Source organism: Lepus europaeus, chromosome X (assembly GCF_033115175.1).
Source record: "Lepus europaeus isolate LE1 chromosome X, mLepTim1.pri, whole genome shotgun sequence".
In the NCBI taxonomy this organism is placed as follows: domain Eukaryota; kingdom Metazoa; phylum Chordata; class Mammalia; order Lagomorpha; family Leporidae; genus Lepus; species Lepus europaeus.
Genome location: NC_084850.1, coordinates 22256280 through 22279788, shown reverse-complemented (window position 1 = coordinate 22279788; position 23509 = coordinate 22256280). Strand labels below are relative to the sequence as shown.

At 44.0% G+C, this 23509-nt stretch overlaps 1 protein-coding gene across 1 annotated transcript in view; it reads right to left on the bottom strand.

The window, feature by feature from the left end:
* GPC3 (glypican 3) overlaps positions 1-21782 on the bottom strand; it is a 454515-nt gene extending 432733 nt beyond the window's left edge. The window contains exon 1 of the mRNA XM_062183209.1: positions 21417-21782. Coding sequence (XP_062039193.1) covers positions 21417-21591 — 175 coding nt within the window. The 5' untranslated portion in view covers positions 21592-21782. The remainder of the gene's footprint in view (positions 1-21416) is intronic.
* Positions 21783-23509: the final 1727 nt, after the last annotated feature.

Here is a 23509-nt window from a genome sequence, read left to right as displayed (position 1 = left end):
ATGCTTCTTCCAGCTCTAATGGCTAATCTAAATTTCAGTTTCAAGCCATTGCACCTTGTAATTACATTCTCAGCCACTGTAAATAATCTGTGCCCTCTATTATATCTTTCCCCTTTGCCAATGATAGGAACCTGTGGAAAAGGGAGTCGGTTGCCTTGTTAGTACAACATACACAGTGCACCTGAGCAAAATGCAACCAAAAGAAAATCAAACCCTCACTCTTGATCTCTGAGAAGGGCTGCTATGGCTCTTTTCCTTTGTGCCATCCTTCAGCTTATCTGAGTGTCTACACTGACGCGCTCTAGTGCTGTGGCATATATGCCATCTTGGGGAATAGCTGTGTAAATGCTCTTTAAAATGCTGTTGTGTTAGAACTTGAGTATCTGAAGGACTGGGAAGGGCAGATCTTCCTCCTCCTCCCCCCACCCTCATGTAACACAATCAACATCCTCACTAATTGGTCCGCCTTCGACATGTTACTGAAGTCTAGACTTGGTGGCAACTCCTTGCTGTAGAAAAGATTTAATGGAGGAGAAAGTGCACAGGAGGGGGGGGGGTTAGAAGCTGAGGTTAGAAGCCAAAAAATTTCAAACACACACACACATTGGTGAGTTCACTTTCCCTGAACCAAATATTCTCTAAAATTGAGGAAAATCAGTGTTATTAATGCAACGCATAAAAGACTTTACAACGATGCCCGGTAGTGACTTTTTTCCTCTTTGCTTTCTTCAGAAGCTATGAAAAACAAAAATAAATTACCCAAACAGGTGATTTGGGGATTTTCCTTCTGTTTCCATGATTTCCCTGAAAAACTCAAAACTGCTAATTGTAACATCCTTCTCCCATCACGCCATGGGTGAATCAAATCCACCGCTCTCCAGAGCCCAGTGTGGGCTCCAAAAGGCAGTGCCAGGAGGGCTCCAGATCAAGCCAAATGAACTAGGCCTGGCTCCAGGGTCTCCCTGTGGCTCGCTAGCATTATATGACCTGCCGACGGCTCTTGAGACCACAGCAGTTTGTTTCAGGAATACCTGCCTCACTTCATTCTCATTTCTGATCTTTAGGGAGAACTTAAATAAAGGAGAAATGGCCACAGAGGAACTATGGGGGCAATTATCCCAAGACACCCTGACCATGCATCTCTAAGGAGTGCTGGGTTAAAGGTGGTGGATGATACAGTGGCTGAGGCAGTGATGAAATGAGGTTGATACAATCACCCACAGAGGCAGATCAACTCAAAGGATGACCTTCAACAAAGAGGAAAGAAACACTCTTGACCCAAGGCTAGTGCGGTGTATTCGAGATGCAGCAAGCCTCTGGTTTTCCCATGGCTCATCCTTCCCCTAAACAAATTATTAGGACCTCTTCATGCATGGTCTTCATCTGTCTACACTGTCTGCTTGCCCAATCAAAAGCAGGGAGAGTGGAAGAGTGGAATCTTTGACTTCAAATCCCCAGCTTCTCACACATACGGCATTCTCTAAACTGGTTTGGGGAGGAAATCCTAGAAATGCTGAACCGATCACAAGAGTACTGGTTAGGACCATGGCACTGGAACCAGACTACCTGGCTTCAATAGATTTCATACCTATTTGACCTTGGACATGTTACAAAGCCTCGCTAAGCCTCAGTTTGCTCATCTGTAAAATGGGGGAAATACTACTACCCACCACCTGGTAGTGCTGTTGTGAGGATTAAGTGGGATGTTGCCCATAAAAGGCTTAGCACAGCGCCTGGCTCAATAAACATTAACGATTATTAGCGCCGCCCCCACCACAGGTGCTCAATAAAAACTTGTTGAATCCAAGTCACACCAGTGGCAATGACTAGCAGATGTGAAAGCAACCTGGGATTCCCCCCCCCCTTTTTTTTTTTTTTTTTTTTTGCTTTTCCCACCTCTGCACCAGATGACCTGTGAAATATTTTTTATATAGAATAGGGGCTACTTCGGCAGTACTTCTGCTGATACTCATTGTTTCATTCCTGGCAGAAAAGCAAGTCTGGCAATGTCAGGTATGTGACTGTCCACGAACTATGACAAGGCGATTAAAAACTCTCAATCACAGTTGTGGAATGAGCATGACTCTGAATACATTTCAATTTCCTCTAGAGCCGGTCATTCTGCAACATCCTTATACATTTCTCCAGTGTGCTTTTGCAAGTGTGAGAAGATCAAGGCCTTACAAGACAGCAGAATGGCCTCAACGTTGGGGGTGGGGAGGTGACACAATTGTCATGAAAATTAACCCCTCCAAACCCGCGGCATTTTATTACCAGATGCCTGAGGAGATTACTAGATTTTTAGGGTCTTTACTATGAAGAGAGCAACCTGCGTGCCTGAAATAATTAAGAAGAAGAGACTCAATTATCTAGTAAACTGAAATTTCAAACCACTCTGCTTACCTAAATGAGAAAAGCTGCTTAGACGAAAGCGTCATTACTTCTATTTAGACAAGCCTCAGCAAAGATATACAAGGAACTGAAGAATGGGAGCCCACATTCTTCCCTAAGCCACAACAATGCCTGTTTATGTAAATAGGATTTTCAATAACAACGGAATCTGAAAAAAAAAAATGTTTTCATTATTGTCTGTGAAAAAAATGCAAATACCGAAGATGAAAGTCAAGGGGCTTCCACTATGATGGGCACTGAATACCCTAAAATATTTATTCTATGTGAGTCTGAGCCTGGATTCTAAATGGATCTAATAGCCACTGACTACTTTTCCTTTAAAAAAAAAAAAGTCTGAGTATACAATGTGAAGAGGCACAAAGGTTTCTCTGACTCCATGGCAAGTTGAATGCCTATTTATTCAAACACTCAGTTTAAAATGAAATAAAAGTAGTAGTAGGTATCTGTTAGCCTTTATTTGGCAGCCCCTTCCAAAATCTAGGCCAGAATATAAATATTCTTTCCTCCATCATCATCACCACCTGACAATCAAATGCTCCCACATGACCATAACAACCTCCAGGCTCCAACTAAAAGCTCATTAAAGACTATATGAAAGCAATTTATAGAAGAACTAAACAAAGAAGGAAAGAACTATTAGCAAAATTAATTAGATCGTTCATACTTTTGACAACTACTACTATTTGCGTGAAACTCAAGTGCCTAACTCCTTTATTGACAGGTATTGATGACTATAGAGATACCACATACCTAGAGTTTTAAACTGACCTTCTAGTTTTTGGTTCAAGAACTCAGGTTTTGACCCATACTCTGTACGTCGGTCTTCCTGTTGCTGTTTGGGCAGTTGATAAGAGGCAGAAATCCTTCTTGCTCATTAGACCATTAGCTGCTGTTAAGCAAAGGGCTGGGAGGGGCGTGCTCAGTGGCCCAGAGGAATGTGTCCGACTCCACATATAAAGCCAGCCTCGATTTGGGGTTAAGAATTTAACCTTAAAAGGCTGACAAGTCATAAATTTGCCTGAGGTTCATATATATGTGTGACTTTCACAGTTTATATTTCCTAGCCAGAACTCAAAGTCAAAACAAGCCCCCTGATTAATGAATGGGACTAATTGTTATTCCTGACTCCAGAACATTAGTCTTTATCCATAATATTTTCTTAAAAAACACACAATCTCATACCTAAAACTCTCTGGCTTAGGCGAGTTTGGATAACTACTTAGAAACAAAAGGGTAGGCAGAAGAGCCTAATGTTATCTGTTACTTGGTGCTACCATTTTGGTAGTCAAGATGGACTCAAAAGCTTCTATTTCATTGTGTCTATCAAGCAAAGTGCAAAGGAATGTCCTCCAAATCTAAACATCTGCGATAAAGCAACCATCTGTGATTCTACACAAAAAATGATGGGGGGGGGGGGGGGGAGCCATGGGGGCACGGCTGAAATGTCATCAAGCACATTTTGTCTAACTTATCTTGTTAAATATTTATACACAAATGCATAACCTAACAACCTTGGCCAAGCTTGGCAAAGATAATACAGGACAAACAAAAGATCCTCATAAGAAGAAAAAAAAAAAAAAAAAAAACAAGGACTAGTCCAAATGGAATACAATCTAACCTGAAGTCAAGATTGTAACTGGGACAATAAAACCCCACAAGCGAAACAATGTCCCTGAAATGTGATAACTTCATTAGGGAAAAGAAGTGTATAATGTGGTTAGCCTACAAGGTAGGTGTCAGTTCAACTCTACACTAGCAGTGTTTCAAAGGGACTCACTTATCTTTAGTAAAAAAAAAGGAAAGCATTCAATGTAAAAAAAAATTCTAGGAACAAAGATGCAATTTGCATTCATTAAGAATTATGACAAAGTAAAAGAGAATGTAAACTACATAGCAATGATCTGAGGCACTCAAGTTGGGTATATCTAGCCTTGTCCTATCTGTACAAAAAGCCTTTTAAATACTCAGAGTTCTTAGAAAGTGGAATGTTAAGTTCATCAGGGCATATTTTAAAGCCCTCCATGTCTAAACTAAGAAATGAATTCCACAATATCCCAAGAGAAATAACCAGGTATCTAGACCAGATATGTGGGCAGAAAGGGGAAGCTTGTTTTCTCTCCAGAGTCACTGAGGGTAGGAGTATGTGGAGAGGGCACAAGAATTTGGAGGAAGAGAGGAAAAAGAGGAATCAGGAGCTACAGGAAAAGGAAACACAACTTAGAACGAAAATGCAGAGGAAAATAATATAAAAATTCCACTCATCTTCCCCCCCCCCCAAGAACAAGAAACACAAAACCATTCAATAAATATAACAAACCATAAAACACCTTCTGTTTTAAATTACAACCAGTTGAGAGGGAGGGAGGGAGGGAGGGAGGGAGAGGGAGGGAGAGAGAGAGAGAGAGAGAGAGAGAGAGAGAAAGACAGGGAGGGAGGGAACATGCGGAAGGGAGGAAGGGGAAAAGGGAAAACTGTGGGGAGCCGTGCAGCAGACAGAGGAGGGCAGGCCCTCGGTAGCTTTGGAGGTATACTGAGCCCCAGGAAAGCTGTGATGAAAGCACAAAGAGTACCCCTTGTTCCCCTCGGCTACGGGTGTTAGAGTAACTTAGTCCACTTAATCATCACTACTCTAAGAAAGGGTTGATGAGCTTTTCAGGAACTTGATCCATTTTATTCAGAAGTGTTAGTAGTAAGTCTCATTACCACTAGGACCTCATTTGAAATAAAATTGGATATTACTGGTGAAGTGCTCTGAATGTTTGAATAAATGCTGGTTCCAACGACCTCTTTTAGGCTTTAGGAGCAAGGCAACCTTACTCTCTCAAAGAACAAAGAAAAGCCAATCTGACAGCTTTTGAAAGCCAAAAAAAATCTTCAGGCAACTTTAGGAAATTGACCCACAGCACTGAGGTTTCAAAGTCAAGAAATGACTTAGATTTTTAGAAATTAACACTTGCATAAAAACTTTCAGGATACCATGGGGAAAATAAACCTTTATTTTCAGATATAAACTTTGAAGTTTGAAAACAAAGCAGAATATCTGCTTCTGAAAACAGAAGGGGCTCTTGGAAATACTGGGCACATTTTTTCTACGGCTCTTAGAAACCCTTCAAAAATCTTGTTCTGGCTTCTAGGGATGGCCAGAGAAGATATATTCAGGAAAGCTAGCAAAAGAGAAAGTAGGAAACCATCAGGTTCCCTAGGGTAAGAGCAAAATGATTCCAGGAGATACTTGCCCCTGGCCACATTTAATTAAGCCAAGGCTTAGACTAGAAATTCTACCCATCTAGATGTGCAAAGATAGTGTTTTCCAACTAGTCACATAGTTATCAGCTATGAAGCTGCGAAATCCTGCTGAGTTTCTCTAGCACGTTCAGTACCACATCCTCATTCATCTCTCTACCTCACTACCTTCCCCCTACTCCAACCTTTCATAGGCCGGGCCTCCCAATCTCTTGGCACCCTCCTTTCCCTCTCTCCCCTCACACCCTCTGTCATTTCCTTCCTCACTCCCTAATTCATTTCTTGTGGATAGATCTCTACAACACTTCAACGAATGAATAGCCAAAGCATAGCACAAATGTGAGAAATCAAAGTTACATTGATCTATTATGTACAAGACCCTGTATTAAATCCTGGCAAATTTTTGCCCTCATTGAACTTATACTTGGCAGGAAACTTCTCGAATTGAAAAAAAAGATACAAATCATCTGGCGATCTTGTTTAAAAAATACAAATTCTGAGGCAGGCTTTGTAGTGCAGCCAGGTAAGCTGCTATTTGGGACACCCACATCACATTTCAGCATGCCAGTTTAGAGTCCTAGCTATTCCACTTCCCATCCAGCTTCCTGCTAATGCATCTTGGGAGGAAGTAGATGATGGCTCAAGTACTTGGGTACTTGCCACCCATGATAAAAGACCCAGATGGTGTTCTGGGCTTCAGCCTTGCCCAGCCCCAAATGTTGCCAACATTTGGGAAGCGAAGCAACAGATTGAAGATCTCTCGCTCGCTTGCGCGCTCGCCTTTCAGATAGATGAAAACAAATAATAAACAAACTTTTTTTTAACATTTATTTAATGAACATACATTTCCAAAGTACAGCATATGGATTACAATGGCCCCCCCCATAACTTCCCTCCCACCCGCAACCCTCCTTTTTCCCGCTCCCTCTGCCCTTCCATTCACATCAAGATTCATTTTCAATTCTCTTTATATACAGAAGATCAGTTTAGTATATATTGAGTAAAGATTTCAAGTTTGCACCCACACAGAAACACAAAGTGAAAAATACTGTTTGAGTACTAGTTATAGCATTAAATAACAGTGTACAGCACATTAAGGACAGAGATCTTAGATGAGGAGTAAGTGCACAGTGACTCCTGTTGTTGACTTAACAAATTGACACTCTTGTTTATGGCATCAGTAATCACCCTAGGCTCTTGTCATGAGATGCCAAGGCTATGGAAGCCTTTTGAGTTCACCAACTCTGATCATATTTAGACAAGGTCATAGTCAAAGTGGAAGTTCTCTCCTCCCTTCAGAGAAAGGTACCTCCTTTGATGACCCATTCCTTCCACTAGGATCTCACCTGCGGAGATCCTTCATTTAGGTAATTTTTTTTTTGACAGAGTGTCCTGGCTTTCCATGTCTGAAATACTCTCATGGGCTTTTCAGCCAGATCCGAATGCCTTAAGGGCTGATTCTGAGGCCAGAGTGCTGTTTAGGACATCTGCCATTCTATAAGTCTGCTGTGCATCCCACTTCCCATGTTGGATCATTCTCTCCCTTTTTTATTCTATTGGTTAGTATTATTCAGAAAATAAACAAACATTTCTAAGATGCAAATTCTGATTCAGTAGGACAGGGATGGGGCCTGACATTCTGCATTTCTTATGAGATCTTGAGTGATGCTAATGCTGCTGGTCCACAGACTGTGCTTTGAGAAACTAGGCTCTAATATGAAGAATAAAGTCAAGTCCATCTTAACTACAAGAGCAAGCAAGAACAAAGGCCATAGTAGAAGTACAGTGACAGCAGCAATCAAAGGGAGAATCGTCTCTAGCTATAGTCATGAAGAAGATGGCATTGCACTGAGATCTGCAAAGATGGGTAAGACTACAGCAGGCACTGGTGATAGTCAGGTGTTCTTAAATAAAACCTTGTAGGCCGGTGCCGTGGCTCAACAGGCTAATCCTCTGCCTAGTAGCGCCGGCACACCGGGTTCTAGTCCCGGTTGGGCGCCGGATTCTGTCCCAGTTGCCCCTCTTCCAGGCCAGCTCTCTGCTGTGGCCAGGGAGTGCAGTGGAGGATGGCCCAAGGGCTTGGGCCCTGCACCCCATGGGAGACCAGGAGAAACACCTGGCTCCTGCCTTCGGATCAGCGCGGTGCGCCGGCCGCAGCGTGGCGGCCATTGGAGGGTGAACCAATGGCAAAGGAAGACCTGTCTCTCTGTCTCTCTCTCTCACTGTCCACTCTGCCTGTCAAAAATAAAAATAAATAAATAAAAAATAAAAAGAAATAAAAAATTAAAAAACAACCTTGGAGGCAGACAACTACAGAACCCTCTAAGTAATGAGTCAGCAGCCTATTATACTTAAATAGATGCCACACATGCCAAGGGAATATGAGAGGCATGGTAGAGGCAGAGTTAGAGTATTTAAGCTACATGTGTAAATGGAGAACTCAAAGGTTTCGAGGTCTCAGGTCTACCATAGATGCCATCACCAACAACGTAGAATGTTGGAGAGTCAGATTTCTATGAATGGGAAAAGAAAATGATGGACTAATTATTGGTTCTGTTGAAAGCAAAGCACTGCTGAATGGAGAGCTCTGGCAGTCAACTGAGAAATGCTGAACCAGAGAGGGAGGAAGAGATCAGGTTGGAGAGATGGACGTCAACCAAACAGAACGATAATGAAGTTGAGGGGATTAGCAGAGTCGAAGGAAAGAGCAAAAAGCAAAACACTACTAGAACACTTACATGTAACAAAGGGGAGGAGAAAGAGGGCAAATATGCAAAGGTAGAATCAAGTAGGGGGGCTGCTGCCTGCAGTGCAGGCATCCCATATGGGCTCTGGTTTCAAGTCCCGGCTGCTCCACTTCCAATTCAGCTCTCTGCTGTGGCCTGGGAAAGCCGTGGAAGACGCTCCAAGTCCTTGGGCCCCTGCACCCACGTAGCAGACCTGGAAGAAGCTCCTGGCTCTGGATCAGAGCAGCTCCAGCTGTTGCAGCCAATTGGGGAGTGAACCAGCAGATGGAAGACCTCTCTCTCTCTCTCTCTCTCTCTCTACCTCTGTGTAACTCTTTTAAATAAATAAATCTTTAAAAAAGAAGAGTCAAGTAGGAAAGGATCACAATTCACAAAGGAGTGTGGGACTTTAAATCAAATGCTTTATATGCAGCCTATATTCCTTCCCCCTCATAGTCCAATGGGTATACCAAAAACAGCATGAGCCACAAGTGACAAACTTTGAGAGGCAAATCCTGGTTCTACCATTTATACAACAATCAGGAAAGTAAACCGTTCTGTTTCTTCATCTATGAAATGGGGATGACACCATCTGCCTTTGAGATTTGCTGATTAAATTAGAGATTAAGTATAAAGTGGAGACTCGGTAAGTGGTATTTTTCATGATCTTCCTGTGGCCCTTTCAGACTATTCATCCAACCTGAAAGTTGCCTCAAAAATCTACTGGAAAACAAGGAGTTTCAAGTTCATGGTGAATCAAAGTAGAAACCTTGATGAAGGCAACCTCTTACATAAGGACAGGGCCTGCACTGTGGCACAGCAGGTTAAGTCACCACTTGCAATGCCAGCATCCTATACTAGAGTGCCAGTTCAAGTTCCAGTTGCTCTCTTTCTGATCCAGCTCCCTGCTAATGTGCCTAGGAAGACAACCAGTGTGCTTGGGAACCAGAATGAAATTCCTGGCTCCTGGCCTCATGTTGGCCCAGCCCCAGCTGTTGTTGTTGGGGAGTAAACCAACAGATCAAAGATCTTTTTCTCTCTGTTTCTCTCTCCCTGTTACTCTGCCTTTCAAATAAATAAATAAATCTTCAAAAAATAGTAAGTATGAAGCAGCCTGCAACACCAGTGTCCCATAGGGGTGTCAGTTTGTATCTTGGCTGCTCTACTTCTGATCCAGCTCCCTGCTAATGGCCTGGGAAAAGAAATGGAGGGCAGACCAAGTACTTGGGGCCCTGATACCCACATGAGAGACCTGGAAGAAGCTCCTGGCTCCTGGCTTCAGCCTGGTGTAGGCCTGGTTATTGCAGCCATATAGGGAGTGAACCATCAGATGGATGATCATGATCTCGGTATCTCTCTCTCCCTCCTTCCCTTGCCCCTCCCTGTGTAACTCTTTCAAATAAATAAATCTTTAAAAAATAAACAATTTATGCCAAAGAAAGAGAATTTTAAACAGTGGGCCCCCCAGAACCAAAACTATGTTACATCTTCATAGACAATTAAAGAAGGATCAGGCCAATTACCACAAACACTCCTAGTCTTTGCAGACCAGTCTCAGAGACCAGTCTGGAGGCCTAGTCTTCAGTGGAATACAGACCAGCGCTCCAAAGGCTACACATTGCTACAGCTTATTTTCTCTAGGGGAGGAGAGGGGCACAGGGGCTACCATACTAGAACCAGGAAGGTCACTGGAACGGAGATGCTACCGACACTTGAATGGTTGCATTCATGTACGTGACACATAAAAAAGACTTTTACAACAAACGTTAAGATATGATTGTGAAAGACCACACACTGCTAAGAGTAACAAGCTTTAATTTTATAAACATGCAGAAATATTCATCATTGCTATTAAAAATAACAGAAATCTGATCCTTGATTCTAATGTATATCTATATAAAAGTCTCTGTGGATGCAGTGTATGGCTGTGTGTGCGTGTGTGTGCACACATGCTTAGTAGCACATCATCTGATTTGCAAAGTCTTGCACTATGACAACATATAATCATACTTTCTCCTAATCAAGAGAATTTTTTCAATCCTTGGCAGTTTTTTAAATTCACCAGATGTTGGCAAAATACATTTTTAAAACATGTCACATGCAAAAGCCTGGAGAATATCATCCACACCCATGACTTCGAACTTGAGCCTATATGGTGATGAGTCCCAACTATGCTGCTCCTGAACTCCAGAGTCATATATACAGTCTTTCCCGGTGATTTCATTTATTCCCAGGACTTTAATTACCATCTATTCCCTGGTGATTTCCAAGCATGTAGCTCCTTCCCTGATTTCTCTGCTTTCTGTGATCCAGAACACTACTTGAACTACCTAGCAGATCTAAACTACCTCAATGCTCAAAGAACTCCTCCAGCCCAGCCTGTTCAAAACTGAATTTACCTGAAAATATGCTCCTGGAGTGGGCATTTAGCCTCGTGATGAAGATACCAGGTAAGATGCCCACATCCCATATTAGAGTACCTAGGTTCAATACTCAGCTATGGCCCCTCACTCCAGCTTCTCACCAGTGTAGATGCTAAGAGGCAGCAGTGGTGGCTTCAAGTAATTGGGTTCTGGCTACCCATATGGAAGAGCTGGACTGAACTCCCGGCTCCTAGCTTTAGCCCAGTCAAGCTCTGGTCATGGCAGGCATTTAGGGAGTTATTCAGGAGACAAGAAAGCACTCACTTGTATGCTCACTCACTTGCTTTCTCTCTCTCCCTCTCTCTCTCTCCAACCTCAAATAAATGCATAAAATGGCCCTAGATTTTACTCATTTATTCAAAAAATATTTACTGAGCACCTATTATGTGCCATGGTCCCACACCCAGAAAAACAAGAAGTTTAACTATTCCTTCTGTCTTCATACCTAGTCACTAACTCATGTCTTCTCTACTTCCTCTTTCTCAAGCTTAGCTTTTATTCTGTTTACTAGTCCCTTGCTTCCTCGCCTGCACTGCTCAAATTCCCTGCCACTACTCGATTTCCAGTCATCTCCATGTTTCCCTTCTTAAAATGTTTTTATGGCTCCTCATCATCCTTGGATACAACTCAGACTCCTCAGCATATTTCCCATCTACTTTTCTAGTTCATCGTCCCTCCACCTTCCCATCTGTCCTCCAAACTAAATACCTCCAGCCCAATAAACGTGTATTTTGTCTCCTAACTCTGTACCTTCTACACACCCCTTACTTAACAGCCCTCTTAAGGCAACTGTGCATCAGCCAGACCCCTACATGGTACCCAGCCCTATGACGGCCTTGACATCCATGGTTTTGTTTGCCTTGTTTGGCTCTCTCACTAGGCAGGAAGCTCCTTGGTGGCAGTGATTTTATCTCATTCATTAGTTCCTAGTTCTGTACCTGTTATGGAATCAATGTTCAAAAAATATTGGTCTAAATCAAAACTGAAAAGCTTTCTCTGCATATGCTTGCAGAGAGAAAGCATATCAAGATCATCATTAGTGAGTTTCTTTTCTGTGAATTTCCATCTGATCTGTGTTCCAAAACAGAGAAATGTGGTCCTCGATACAATCATTACATGAAACCTAACTTGCAAAGTACCTCCTGGGTCACATTCTCATTTCTATGGAGCTCAACAAGCCATGCATCCAGTGTTAGAAGCAGTTCTCCAAAAATGGGCCAAATTCACAGTATGGGTTGACTATCACTACTTAAAAAGTATCACATTTCTGTATTGGGGGAAATGATGGAACTTGACAAGTAAGCAATAGGTCTATGAAATCAGGGACTATTTGCTCAAACAATTTGGGACCAGTAAAACTGAAAATGGTTTATTTGATCTCTGAAGAGCTGTACCCCCTAGGTCTTCCAGGTATAAATTCAGCTTATTCTCTGGGTTATTAAGGGTGTAAAGCTGTTGGGTCATATGTAATGTATGCGTATACAGATGTATGTGTGTGTGCGCATGTGTGTTGGAACCAAGCATGTATCTGGAAGCTACAAACACTTTAGGATTGACTGCATTATAGATACTGAGCTGTCTGAGAACAAGCTTTCAGAACACAAAGGAAAGACCACCCACTGCTAAGAGTGATAATTAACTTTTAAACAGTTTAAATAATATGAATAACTATTGAATACTACTATCAAAATAATATAAACCTCTATATATTTATGCATACATATAATCTATGAATTTACACTTCAGCTCTCCCACCACCTCTTCAGTCTCTGCGACAAATCAGTATGGACAACAATGCATTTAGGGAATCAGTCATTCTATAGTTAGAGACCGTCTCAGAATCTCAGCAGACAGTGGTAAAGCCCACAATCAGAGAGCATCTTGGAATCTCACGGACAGTGGTAATAGCCCTCTAAACCATGTCTTTAGGTATTCATTCCCACTAATTACTCAATTTATTAACAACTGGGCAAGGCACTCTACTCACATTAAAGGATGTCATGAGGAATCAAACATGGCTCCTGCATTCAATGAGCATAGAGTATAGATGAGGCCATGAATAAGCTATATATTTCAAAAACTATGGATAGTGAGTAAGCAGAAGCACAGATAAATTATTTCTGGGAACCAAACACGATTTGGGTATCCCTCTGTATTAGCTCTGCACACATGACAATTTCCATATTCAAATGCTTTCCATCTGTTATGTGCCATTTAACTTTCTAATTTATAGCAAAATGTTTTCCAATCTTTTCTGTCAGTGATGTTCCAGATAACTCTCTGATCTATACCACAGTGAGGGTATTTAATCACCTGCCTGTATCTGTCACTTGAACTCCTGCTCTCTTGACCATGCTTCCCTCAGCTTCAACCATTCAATCCAAAATTTGACAAAGAGGAATGGAGAAGCTCAGGATGTGATGATACTGTATGTGCTAACACGAATGCGCAGAGTTTGAGAGAGCGAACCATAACTAAGGATGATAGTATGCAAATAGATTTACAATATTTCTTTCCAAATGATCATCTTCTCTTTCTTTTCTACCCTCTTCCCTATCTGGCCTCTACTTAAAAGAACCGCCTGATGGATCATCCCTAGCCAAATAATTGAAAGTTTGGCCTAATCCATATAAAAATTAAGAGAATTCTCATGAGGGCCTTTATCCTACTCAAATGAAATATCCATAGCTATGTCCTTTTCTTATTTTTAGGTTTTTTTTTTTTTTGAGAGAGAATGCTCCCATCCACAAGTTCACTCCCCAGATGCCCACAACAGCCAGGTCTGGGCAGGGCCAAAGTCAGGAACTGGGGATACAATGCAGGTCTCACATGTAGGTAACAGGAACCTAATTTCTTGAGCCATCACCACTGCTTCCCAGGGTCCACATTAGCAGGAAGTTGAAGTCAGGAGTCAGAGCTGAGAATTGAACCCAGGTCCTCAGGTACAGAACATGGTGTATTAGTTGTCAGATTAAATGTCGGTCCTGGATTACGTCACTTTAAATGTACATTTATGAAGCCTGATGTCACAGGTAAAAACACCAAACAGTAGGAAAAACTTACATACATTCAGTATATGCTTCTGTAGCTGACACCAAATTGCATTACTTTTTTTTTTTGGACAGGCAGAGTGGACAGTGAGAGAGGGACAGAGAGAAAGGTCTTCCTTTTCGCCGTTGGTTCACCCTCCAATGGCCTCTGCGGCCGGTGCATAGTGCCGATCCAAAGCCGGGAGCCAGGTGCTTCTCCTGGCCTCCCATGCGGGTGCAGGACCCAAGCACTTGGGCCATCCTCCACTGCCTTCCCGGGCCATATCAGAGAGCTGGACTGGAAGAGGGACAACCGGGATAGAATCCGGCGCCCCAACCAGGACTAGAACCCGGTGTGCTGGCGCCGCAGGCAGAGGATTAGCCTGTTAAGCCATGGTGCCGGCCCAAATTGCATTATTTTCACAAACCTAAACACCACATATCTGTAAAGTGAAGACAGCTATATATACTTATATATGTGTGTGCATAACCTTAATTTATCATTAAGTTACATAGAATAAAATTGGAAATGGACACAAAAGACTTACCTTTTGTAAGACTTGGCTAGTCTACTTCGTTCAGGAAGTTATAGCACAGCCAAATGAAATAAAATACCCTTTATCACTTACCTATAGACAACAAATGGAGTTCTGATCTGAAAAGTAGTAACTTTTCTTAGAAACCTTAGTAAATCAGTAAAAACAGATCAACAGTAAAATACTGGTTTACGGAAATCTTATGTTTGTAATACATTTATAATCCCATTCATTCATTTAGTCTACAAATACATTTAGTCGCTACTATCTGTACAATGAATACAATTATGAGTAAAATACAGCTTCTAACCTCAAGGAGATCACAGTCTAATGGGGAAGATATAAATTGTTATGAGCATGTACCTTAAAGTTGCCATAATCAGGGCTTCTAATTTTCCAGTAATAATCTTATTTTCAAAAGGCAATTAAAATTTTACTCTCAAATTCTGCCTTCTCAATTAGTAAGAAATAAATACATGATTCATTCTGGAAACTTTGAAAAATACAAAATATTTTCAAAATCATCACTTCTGAGAAACGTATCTCTTTCAACCTTCAAGCAGATACATGGAATACAGTGGGTGGAGGTTTCTTTTATAATGGCTCTGACTTGCCTGTCTCTTCTTACTGCTACTTTCGCTTGTATTTTATCTCCCTTCCTATCAATTATTTATCAATATCAGCCTATTAAGTACAGTTCAAATAATTTAGCAGATTTACTAATTTAGTATAAAAATACAACTTCAGCTACAAGTAATTAACTGTTCGGAACAGTAGCAATGCATTTTGGTCCTAACATTGACTCCCTTTATGTTCATGAAGAAAAATACAAAAGTCTCAAATGAGACTTTGTCCAGCTATACATAAAGAGAAGTAAAAGTGAAAACGCCTTTTTTCATAATGAATCTGGACTCATTTTTGCTTGAAAATGGCAGATAGTATTTTAAAATATCAGGACTTAGATAACTGATCTTTAACTGGCCTAATTTGAAGTGTGGCACTAAATCTCCTTTTACTTTCTATATTCAACAAGATATTTGAGAATTTAATGATCCAGTGAACATCACCCCCCACACACACACACAAATTTCACAATGCACATTTTCTCTAATATTCCCACCTTTACCTTGGTTTCCAAATCACATTCCCCCTATCATTATATCTCAAAGGTAAATTCCCACTCCTCTATGCCGTCTCTAAAGCCAGTCTGGGGCTCATGACTTGCAGTCTATTTTCTGATACTCATTTCTTAATGGAGTGCTGGGGATCCTGTTTCAAGCCAGACAATTTGCTAAATATGGGCAGATGAACAGGGGATTTTTCTCCCCACACTTCCCATTAGACCCTACATTACCAAAACCATCAAACCTATTTACAAGTTTGTCTTAGGGCTAAATAGACACTGGCTTCTGGAATGGTCTCTTGAATGGAGCCTATACATGAATTTTGACCTGGGTTACAGAAACCTGGATAGTACATCAACAGGTCTGTGCATGTGTTATATTTCAACTCCCAAATATGGTAATATCACCATTAGCGAGAAAGGTCTAGCTGACATTAAATCAAACATGACTTGATTTAAGGGATGTCCTACAATTTATGTGCTGTAACAGTTGAACTTTAATGATACTAAGCCAGTCATAACAATGCTGCTGATTTCTTTGGGCACTCAACCGCCTGAGAGTGAGAGTTGCCAGCTAACTGAAGTAAGCCTGTGTCTATCCTTAGTCGAAATATATGTAACCTAAAAAGTTGGTACACACACCCCAGTAATGTACCACAGCAATTCAGAGTTAGGCTTTTAAAATAGGCATTACAACATATAGCTTGAGAAATCTTGGGAAGGATAGGTGTTTGGTACAGTGGTTAAGCCAGCGACTGGGATGCCCACACCCCATATCAGAAAGCCTGGGTTCCAGTTCTGGCTTTGCTTCTAATTCCAGCTCCGTGTTAATGTGAACCCTGGGAGGCAGCAAGTGGTGGCTCAAGGTCTTGGATCCCTGCCACTCATGTGAAAGACCTGGATTGAGTTCTCTCCCTCTCCTTGCTGTTGCAGACATTTGGGGAGTGAACCAGAGGACAGGAGACATCTCTCTCTCACTTTGCTTTTCTTCTCCATCTCTGCCTGCCTGTTTCTATGCTTTTCCAATAAAATAAACAAATAATTTTTGAAAAGAAAACCCGCGAGATTTCATAGAGGCCAGAATGATCTAGAAATCCTATTTTCATCACTTATTTACTAAACGCTATATGGCGGTCTTAACATTGTGCTGAATACTGCTCACACACAGTGCTTTCCCTTTAAGAATCTTATAATCTAAAACATACAAATAACCATATGCAGAAAAAAAAGCCAGAGATCAGAGTAAAAGGAAGCATTCACAAAAATGTACAAATTCAGCATGCCAGAACTTTTTCAGTTGAGCAACATGATCCCCAGTGAAATTCTTTCCAAATGATGTATCGTGTGCACAAGTTATAAGTGATTATCTTCAATTTTCTTAGAAATGAGTAATAAGATACCTCTTAAGACCCATGCTTTTGTATATGCATCAAACACTAAAGTTGGCATGGTCATTGATAGCTGCCATTTAACGAGAAAACATATTTTCTGTCTTGTCTCATACCAGACAAATCCAGGACTCTTTTCTCCCTGGTTGGTAATAAGCAGTCTTTTCTCTAGGCTACAGTGAACAGCAAACATTGCAACTCTAAAGATGGAAGGAGCAGAATGCTCAAAAATATTGCATCAAAATATTGGATACAACCTACCTACTAGGCCATAAGAAAAAGCACATTGCAAAACTGACACCATCTGTGTCATGCAGCATTCATTCAAATCTTCTGTCTGTATTTCCTAATGCTTACAAAATGGAATTTGCTCCAAGAATTAAGCAAATTCTTTTTAAGATGGCAGCCCTATTAAGACACTTCTCCCTATCTCCCACTTCATCTCTTGAGTTCTTTTCCCTTGCCCAGGCTCGCTATTGTGACCACTTCAGCCAATTTCCTGGAGGTATTTTCTAGCCCTTTTCACCCTATTTAATCCTACATGTTTCCTGGGAAGCCTGTTTGCTCCCTCACTAGACTGTGAGCTGCTTGACAAAAGGGACGGTGCCTCGCTCTGCTCTGCAACCCCACCACCTAATACAGAGCCAGCCAAGGAGTGGAGAGCCATAGACTCCTTTCAGGCCAAGGTGCCCCACCAATCACCAGCCATCCCTTCCTTCTGATGGATAGCTTCTCCTAAGCACATCTCACTACCAGTATCAAGATTAGCATAATAGTATATTTTCAGGCCACATCAGGAAGAATTCCCTAAAATGTTTCATTAGCATACAATAGAACAACTTTTTCAAAGTTTCAACAACTCACCTGCTAACCCAACAATCTAGTACAATCTCAGAGGAAAGAAAACCCTCCTACACATCACTTCTTATTCTGTCTATAAACACCGAGACCGCTGAATACTTGAAACTAATTGGGGAACCACAGCTGGCAACCCAGTTACGGTTGCTAGTTCTCACACTTAAAAAAAAAAAAATACCAAGCTCTCTCTTTGTTTTGAGAATGCTGGTTTTTTTTTTTTTTTAATGTTGTTTCATCTATTTCAAGAAACTCCAAGTGGATTTTGGCTCTTCATAGCTGCCTTTTACCCGTAGGGGCATTTGGCCTTGTGGATTCCTTCTCGCACTTTCCAAGGCCCTCCAAGGCAAGATCCTCCAATCTTTTGGGAGTTGCAACATTAGTACGGTTTGTTTGATTTTCTCATCCCCATCCGTCCTCTACACCCCCACCCCCCACAAAAGTGGTGTATGGCATTCATAAAGTGAATTACACTTGATTTTTGTTTGGAGGAATTTTTTTTCAGACTTCTGTAACATTCCCTTGAGACAATTGGAAACATCATTGTCTGATTACTAGCTCACTTCCCTTGCCTAAAATTGTATCCATTCTTGATTGCGCCTGTGGGTAGGTTAGGCAAAACAAAATAAACATCTAGACTTATGAGCTCATTGGCTTTTTTTCTGAATTTTTCTAAATTAAATAAGGGCAAAAGAGCTGCACTGAAAGTCAGTTAATATGGATTTTTCTGCCAAATGCTAACTCTGTGCGCCTGGTTTCCATCTGTGGTGCTTTCCAAGTTACAAATCCTTGGGAAAAAAAAGAAGAGTAGGGTATGAAGAGATCTATGGATTTGGGGGACATGCTATTTAGAATTGCTATCTTGCATCTTTGAACAGTCTGAAAGAAATGGGAACATGAGATTGTAAGGCTTTAGATCAGCTTTGTGGAAGTCTAGCGTAGTCCTTCAGCACCAGTGATTTATTTTTTAGGCTGGCTGATTTCAAATGCCATTTAGTCTCATCCATATTAGCATAAGAAATGTACCTTATCCACTCTAACCCAATTCTGCTAATGGCCAAAGTTAGCAGTCAATCCAAAATGCTCCTCGTGTAAGTGAAACAAGACATTCTGGAGGATTTCGCCTTACTGTGAAGGATACTCATTTGGGACAAAGAAAGCTCTAATGCAGTTAATACAGTGCAGCAGGCAAACTGAACATGACTTAAAATATAGATGGGGGGGGGGGAGTCCAGCGGTCATCATGATGGTTCATAACTATCAAATAATTTGCAGCTCTCTTTCAATTTCCAACCACTGAATGACAGCAGCAAATTGCACATTAATTCATTTTGAAATTATGCACTTGGCATTGTATTAAGTCTGCCATTATCATCTCTTCTGTGAAATACTGATGAGCTCTTTCCAGACCCGGACTTGAGGATTTGCACCATGTTTGCCCTATCTGTAGTGACCATATTTGTCCAACGAAAGTTCAACACACATGGTTTCCAGGCAGAACAGAGTATTGGAAATCTGCACTGCCCCCAGAACATCCAAGATATGTGGGTATCGCCATATTTGTAGTTGGGCTTTGCTCCAATGAGAGTCAGGATACTGGCTGCCATGTGTACTCAACAGTTTGTTAAACAGAACTAGAGCGGGCAATGCTGGCTTTTAGATGCCGAACACCCTTGAAAAGTGATTTCTTCTACAGAGTTTTTGGAACAGTAGAGGGAAATGAAAAGAAAAAAAAAAGCTATATTGCAAGTCCCCCTTCTCTGCTAGTACAGCCATCCCTAGGCGCAGAGTAAGGGCGGGAGAGGGAAGCCCAGGCCAAATCGCATACACGTAGTGTGTGGGCCCTCCCGATACTTTTATACAGATGCCGCAAAGAGGCAGGCAGCCAGAGGGCTGGGGGCAGGGGGGAGGGGAAGCGTGCATGTGTGTTGTGTAGAGAAGAGGGTTACTAAATGACTTATCTGCGCTTTCCTCTGGTGTTTTTGGCTTTTAAGTGCTACCTTTACTCCCTGACCCGGAATCAGCCAAATGTGGCCCCAACCCCAACCTCAGACCCATTCATTTTGTAGGGGTTCGGTTGGTGAGGACCAATTTTTATATTATCAACAAAAGCATGTCCCCAGACCTCAGCAGTCTAATTACCACGGCACTTGCAGAAGGATTCGCCTGTTGTTTCAGCTTTGTAGAACTGATTCATAGGTTGCCCCTCACAGCTCCTGCACACGCCCACGTGGTACGTTTTTAACACTCAACAGCGGAAGAGGTAGTTCTACCCTCCCTTAGAATGGTATCCTGCGAAGCAATATTTAACATATGCGCAAATGCATTTCCAGTCCCCAAAAAGGGTGACCAATTACCTTTGCAGAACTAAACAGCAGGCTCCTTGGGCTCTTTTCATCAACCTAAAGAAAAGGCTGAGGGCGCGCTGGCTGCCTAGGTAACCTCCTGCCAGTGAACGCTCGCTGGCAGCGCCCACGGGGCGCGCTTCCACATTCACAACTTGGTCCAAGCGTCAGGCCCGCCTCCCGGACTTGTTGAGAGCCACACGGTTTGCGAAGGCTGCTCCCCGATCCCTCGGAAGCACGGGACGCGCACCTAGGCTCACTGCCGGGGGTCGGTTAGAGACCCGGGAGACCACAAACGTCTTGTTTCCGAACAGAGTCAGCTGTTTCTTCTGAGCGCACCTCGGAGGAATTAACCTGCTGGAAACCGACTCTTCCAGCCTGCATTGTCAAGTGTAGCGAGTTCTCCTAATTGGATTCTAAGGCAGGCGTTGTTGGAATTGTCCAAATGCTGGACAATCACAGAAGACCATTCATATTCATCTGTTGACAGCGGCAGCCCCCGGTTAAGGTTAAAATATGCCCTTATGGCACGATCTGATTGTGCAGAACAAAAGGCAGGCGTTCACAAACTTTCCTCCACCTAAAACCATCTCCCCTTCAGGGTCCAGCCTGTCAAGGAGGCAGATAAACCTGGGAGGGGGGAGCATTTCAATCATCTTTAGACTCCTACTCCTGGCCAGAAGCACCGGTGTGGAAGCATTTTATCAACCTGCACCAGGGACTCTGTTTTAAAGGAAAAGGTTCAGTCCTCCTCATGTGGGGGACCTTCCCACTCAAAAGTTTCCCTCCGCGAGTCTTCCCCCGCCACTGCGGATTCGGAGATCTGACCTCAACTTCGCCTGCACTTGGGGCCATGAGCCCTGGGAACTCAAGCTGGGGTACGAAAGGCGTGAGGGCAGCGGTGGGGAAAGGATGGTTGGAGCTGCGGTCCAGCTAAGGTTGAAATTTTGACATGTACGTGCGAACAAATTCCCGAGGCACCGGCTCGGCTGTGGGGCGCGCCAGTTCGCTGAGGCCCGGGGAAATAGCGCCCACCTTCCCGCCCTCCAAAAAAAAAAAAAGGTGGGGGGGGCTCTCAGCAGCAGGCGATCCCCGCGGTTCCTCCCGCTCCCACCTTCCCTGACAGCAGCGTGAGCCCTGGAGATGCAGACACCGTCCATGCTTCCCCTCCCTCATTAGACCCAGCTGGTTCCACTCGGCGATCACTCCTGGGTGCCCAGCGGCAAAGGCGCACGAGCACGGCTCCGCGGGGCTAGCTCGCTTGGGAGGGTGCAGCCCCCACGCGCCCCGTGGCTCCCGGCTGGGAGCGGAGAATGCACCTCAGAGCCCTACTCACCTGGCACGGGGGTTTCGGGAACCCACTTGAGTCCGGGCTGCAGTCTCTGGAAAAAGGAGCGGACCTGGTGACAGGTGGCGTCCGGCGGCGGCGGCGGGGGCTGCGCTTGTCCCGGGGAGCCCAAGCTGAGCAGCATCGCCACCACCAAGCACGCGGTGCGCACGGGCCCGGCCATCCTGCTTCGCCGGGAGCTAGGATGCGCGGTGAGAGGGTGGCAGCAGGAGCGGGAGCAGTCCCAGGACGCGGCAAGCCTGGCAGTGGCCCTGAGGAGCGAGAGACTAGCCGCTAACCAGCCTCTGCAAAAGTTTCCTCGCAGCTACCTGGGCGCTGGGCGAGGGCGGGAACGGCTGGGCTGCGCGGGGCGGGGCGGGGCTGACCGGGGTAGGGCGGGGCGACAAGGAACAGGGCGGGGCGAGCGGAGCCGCGCGGCCGGCCCCGGGGTCGGGGGGTTGGCGGGGGAGAGGGGGCGGTCGTGCCGCGGTTAGCTTGCGGGCTGAGGGGCCGCGGCTCAGAGCACGGCGGGGACGCCGCGACGCGGGGAGCAAGCGGGGCGGCGGCGCGAGAGCACGGTGCGCAGCGCGTGCGGTAGCTCCCCGCAGCCCAGCGCAGCTGCCCGCTCGCCGGCGCTCTACACAGGGCGCTCTGGCATAACTACTGCAGAGGGGCTGCAGGCTCGGCGCGCTGATTGGCTTCCCGGCAGCCGTCCCTTCTGACTGGCTCTCGGAGAACTTCCCCAGCCTCACTCCTCCTTCCCGCCGCTCATTGGCCTACAGCCGGGAGGGCTTTTCCCTTCAGGATTTTTGCAACCTCTCCATCCTTCCCTTGGGCTGGGTGGGGGTCCCTGGCTGAAGCACACCACTGCTGTGTCGCGAGCCCTCTCCAGGTCCGGCCCAGCTCGTCTCTGGCCAGCAGAGCCACACAGGGTGTCCGTTCTCCAAGCAAAATCCACCTCTTCATCCCGCTCGCTGAGGCGCTTCCCGCGAACCGTTTGCCCAGCTCGGCTCTGGCCCGGTTCGCATAGCCAACCCACAAATACTGACGTTCAGACGCAGCTGGGGCCGCTCGGGATTTCCCAGCCTGCCTCCTGTTGGATTACTGTACCTAAAAAGTCTGAAAGTGTTAAGTTTGTGTCCATAAAACCACACAAAGTCAGAGAAAACACTTGCTCCCCAGAGACAGTCCCGGATGACCCTTAATGAAGCAAAGCGTTTCCGGGCAAGAACGAAATCACCTGGGGCTTGAAGCCAGCCTAAATCGCTAGAAAATCATTTCACACAGCAAATTCTCAGAGCTGGAGCTCGCTGGTTTCAGAGGCGGAGTAGAAGGCGGTTTGACAAGTCTCCGGGACTCAAGTGCCCACCTTTCCTGCTGAAATTTCACAGTTAACGACCCAGTTCTTTGAGAACCAAGTACCTGTCTTAGGAGGGATGCCTGTAATCATCAGTTAGGTGCTCTTACCTACGATGCTAAGGGTGATTCTTTTTCTGAATGTACACACACACACACGCACGCACACGCACGCACACGCACACCTTAGCAGAGTGGCTTACACACCATTGGAACTCAATCAGTGCTTGTATGAGGAAATGATCTAACACCTTAGTGTGAATTAGTTTATCTGATTACAAGGTTGTTTTTTTTTTTTTTTTAGGACCTGGAAGAAAGCAGATTTTAAGACTCAAAAAAGAGAAAAAGGAGAACCTCAGCACCAGGAATTGTATAGGGGTGGGGGGACCGTGCTAGGCTAGGAAAGAGAAGTCTATCCCAGGACTTGTGAGGTGAGAAGAGGAGCCAAAGAAAAGGAAGTTCACTGAGGAGTGGATTCATTCATGAATTCCTTCATTCATTAACAAATATTGTGCCAGACACTGTGGGATACAGACAATGGAGATACCCATGTTAACCTATGGTAGGTACCTCACCTCAAACAGCTACAAGCTTCACGAGCAACATAGCCACACACAATGTGAATGCAATGTGTGTTAAGTGCTAAGAGTTCCAAAGAATGAGAGGGTGGATCAGAGAAAGCATCCCAGGAGAGGTGATACCCTAAACTCAGACTTGAAAGACCAGTAGGAGTTGAGGTGAGAAAA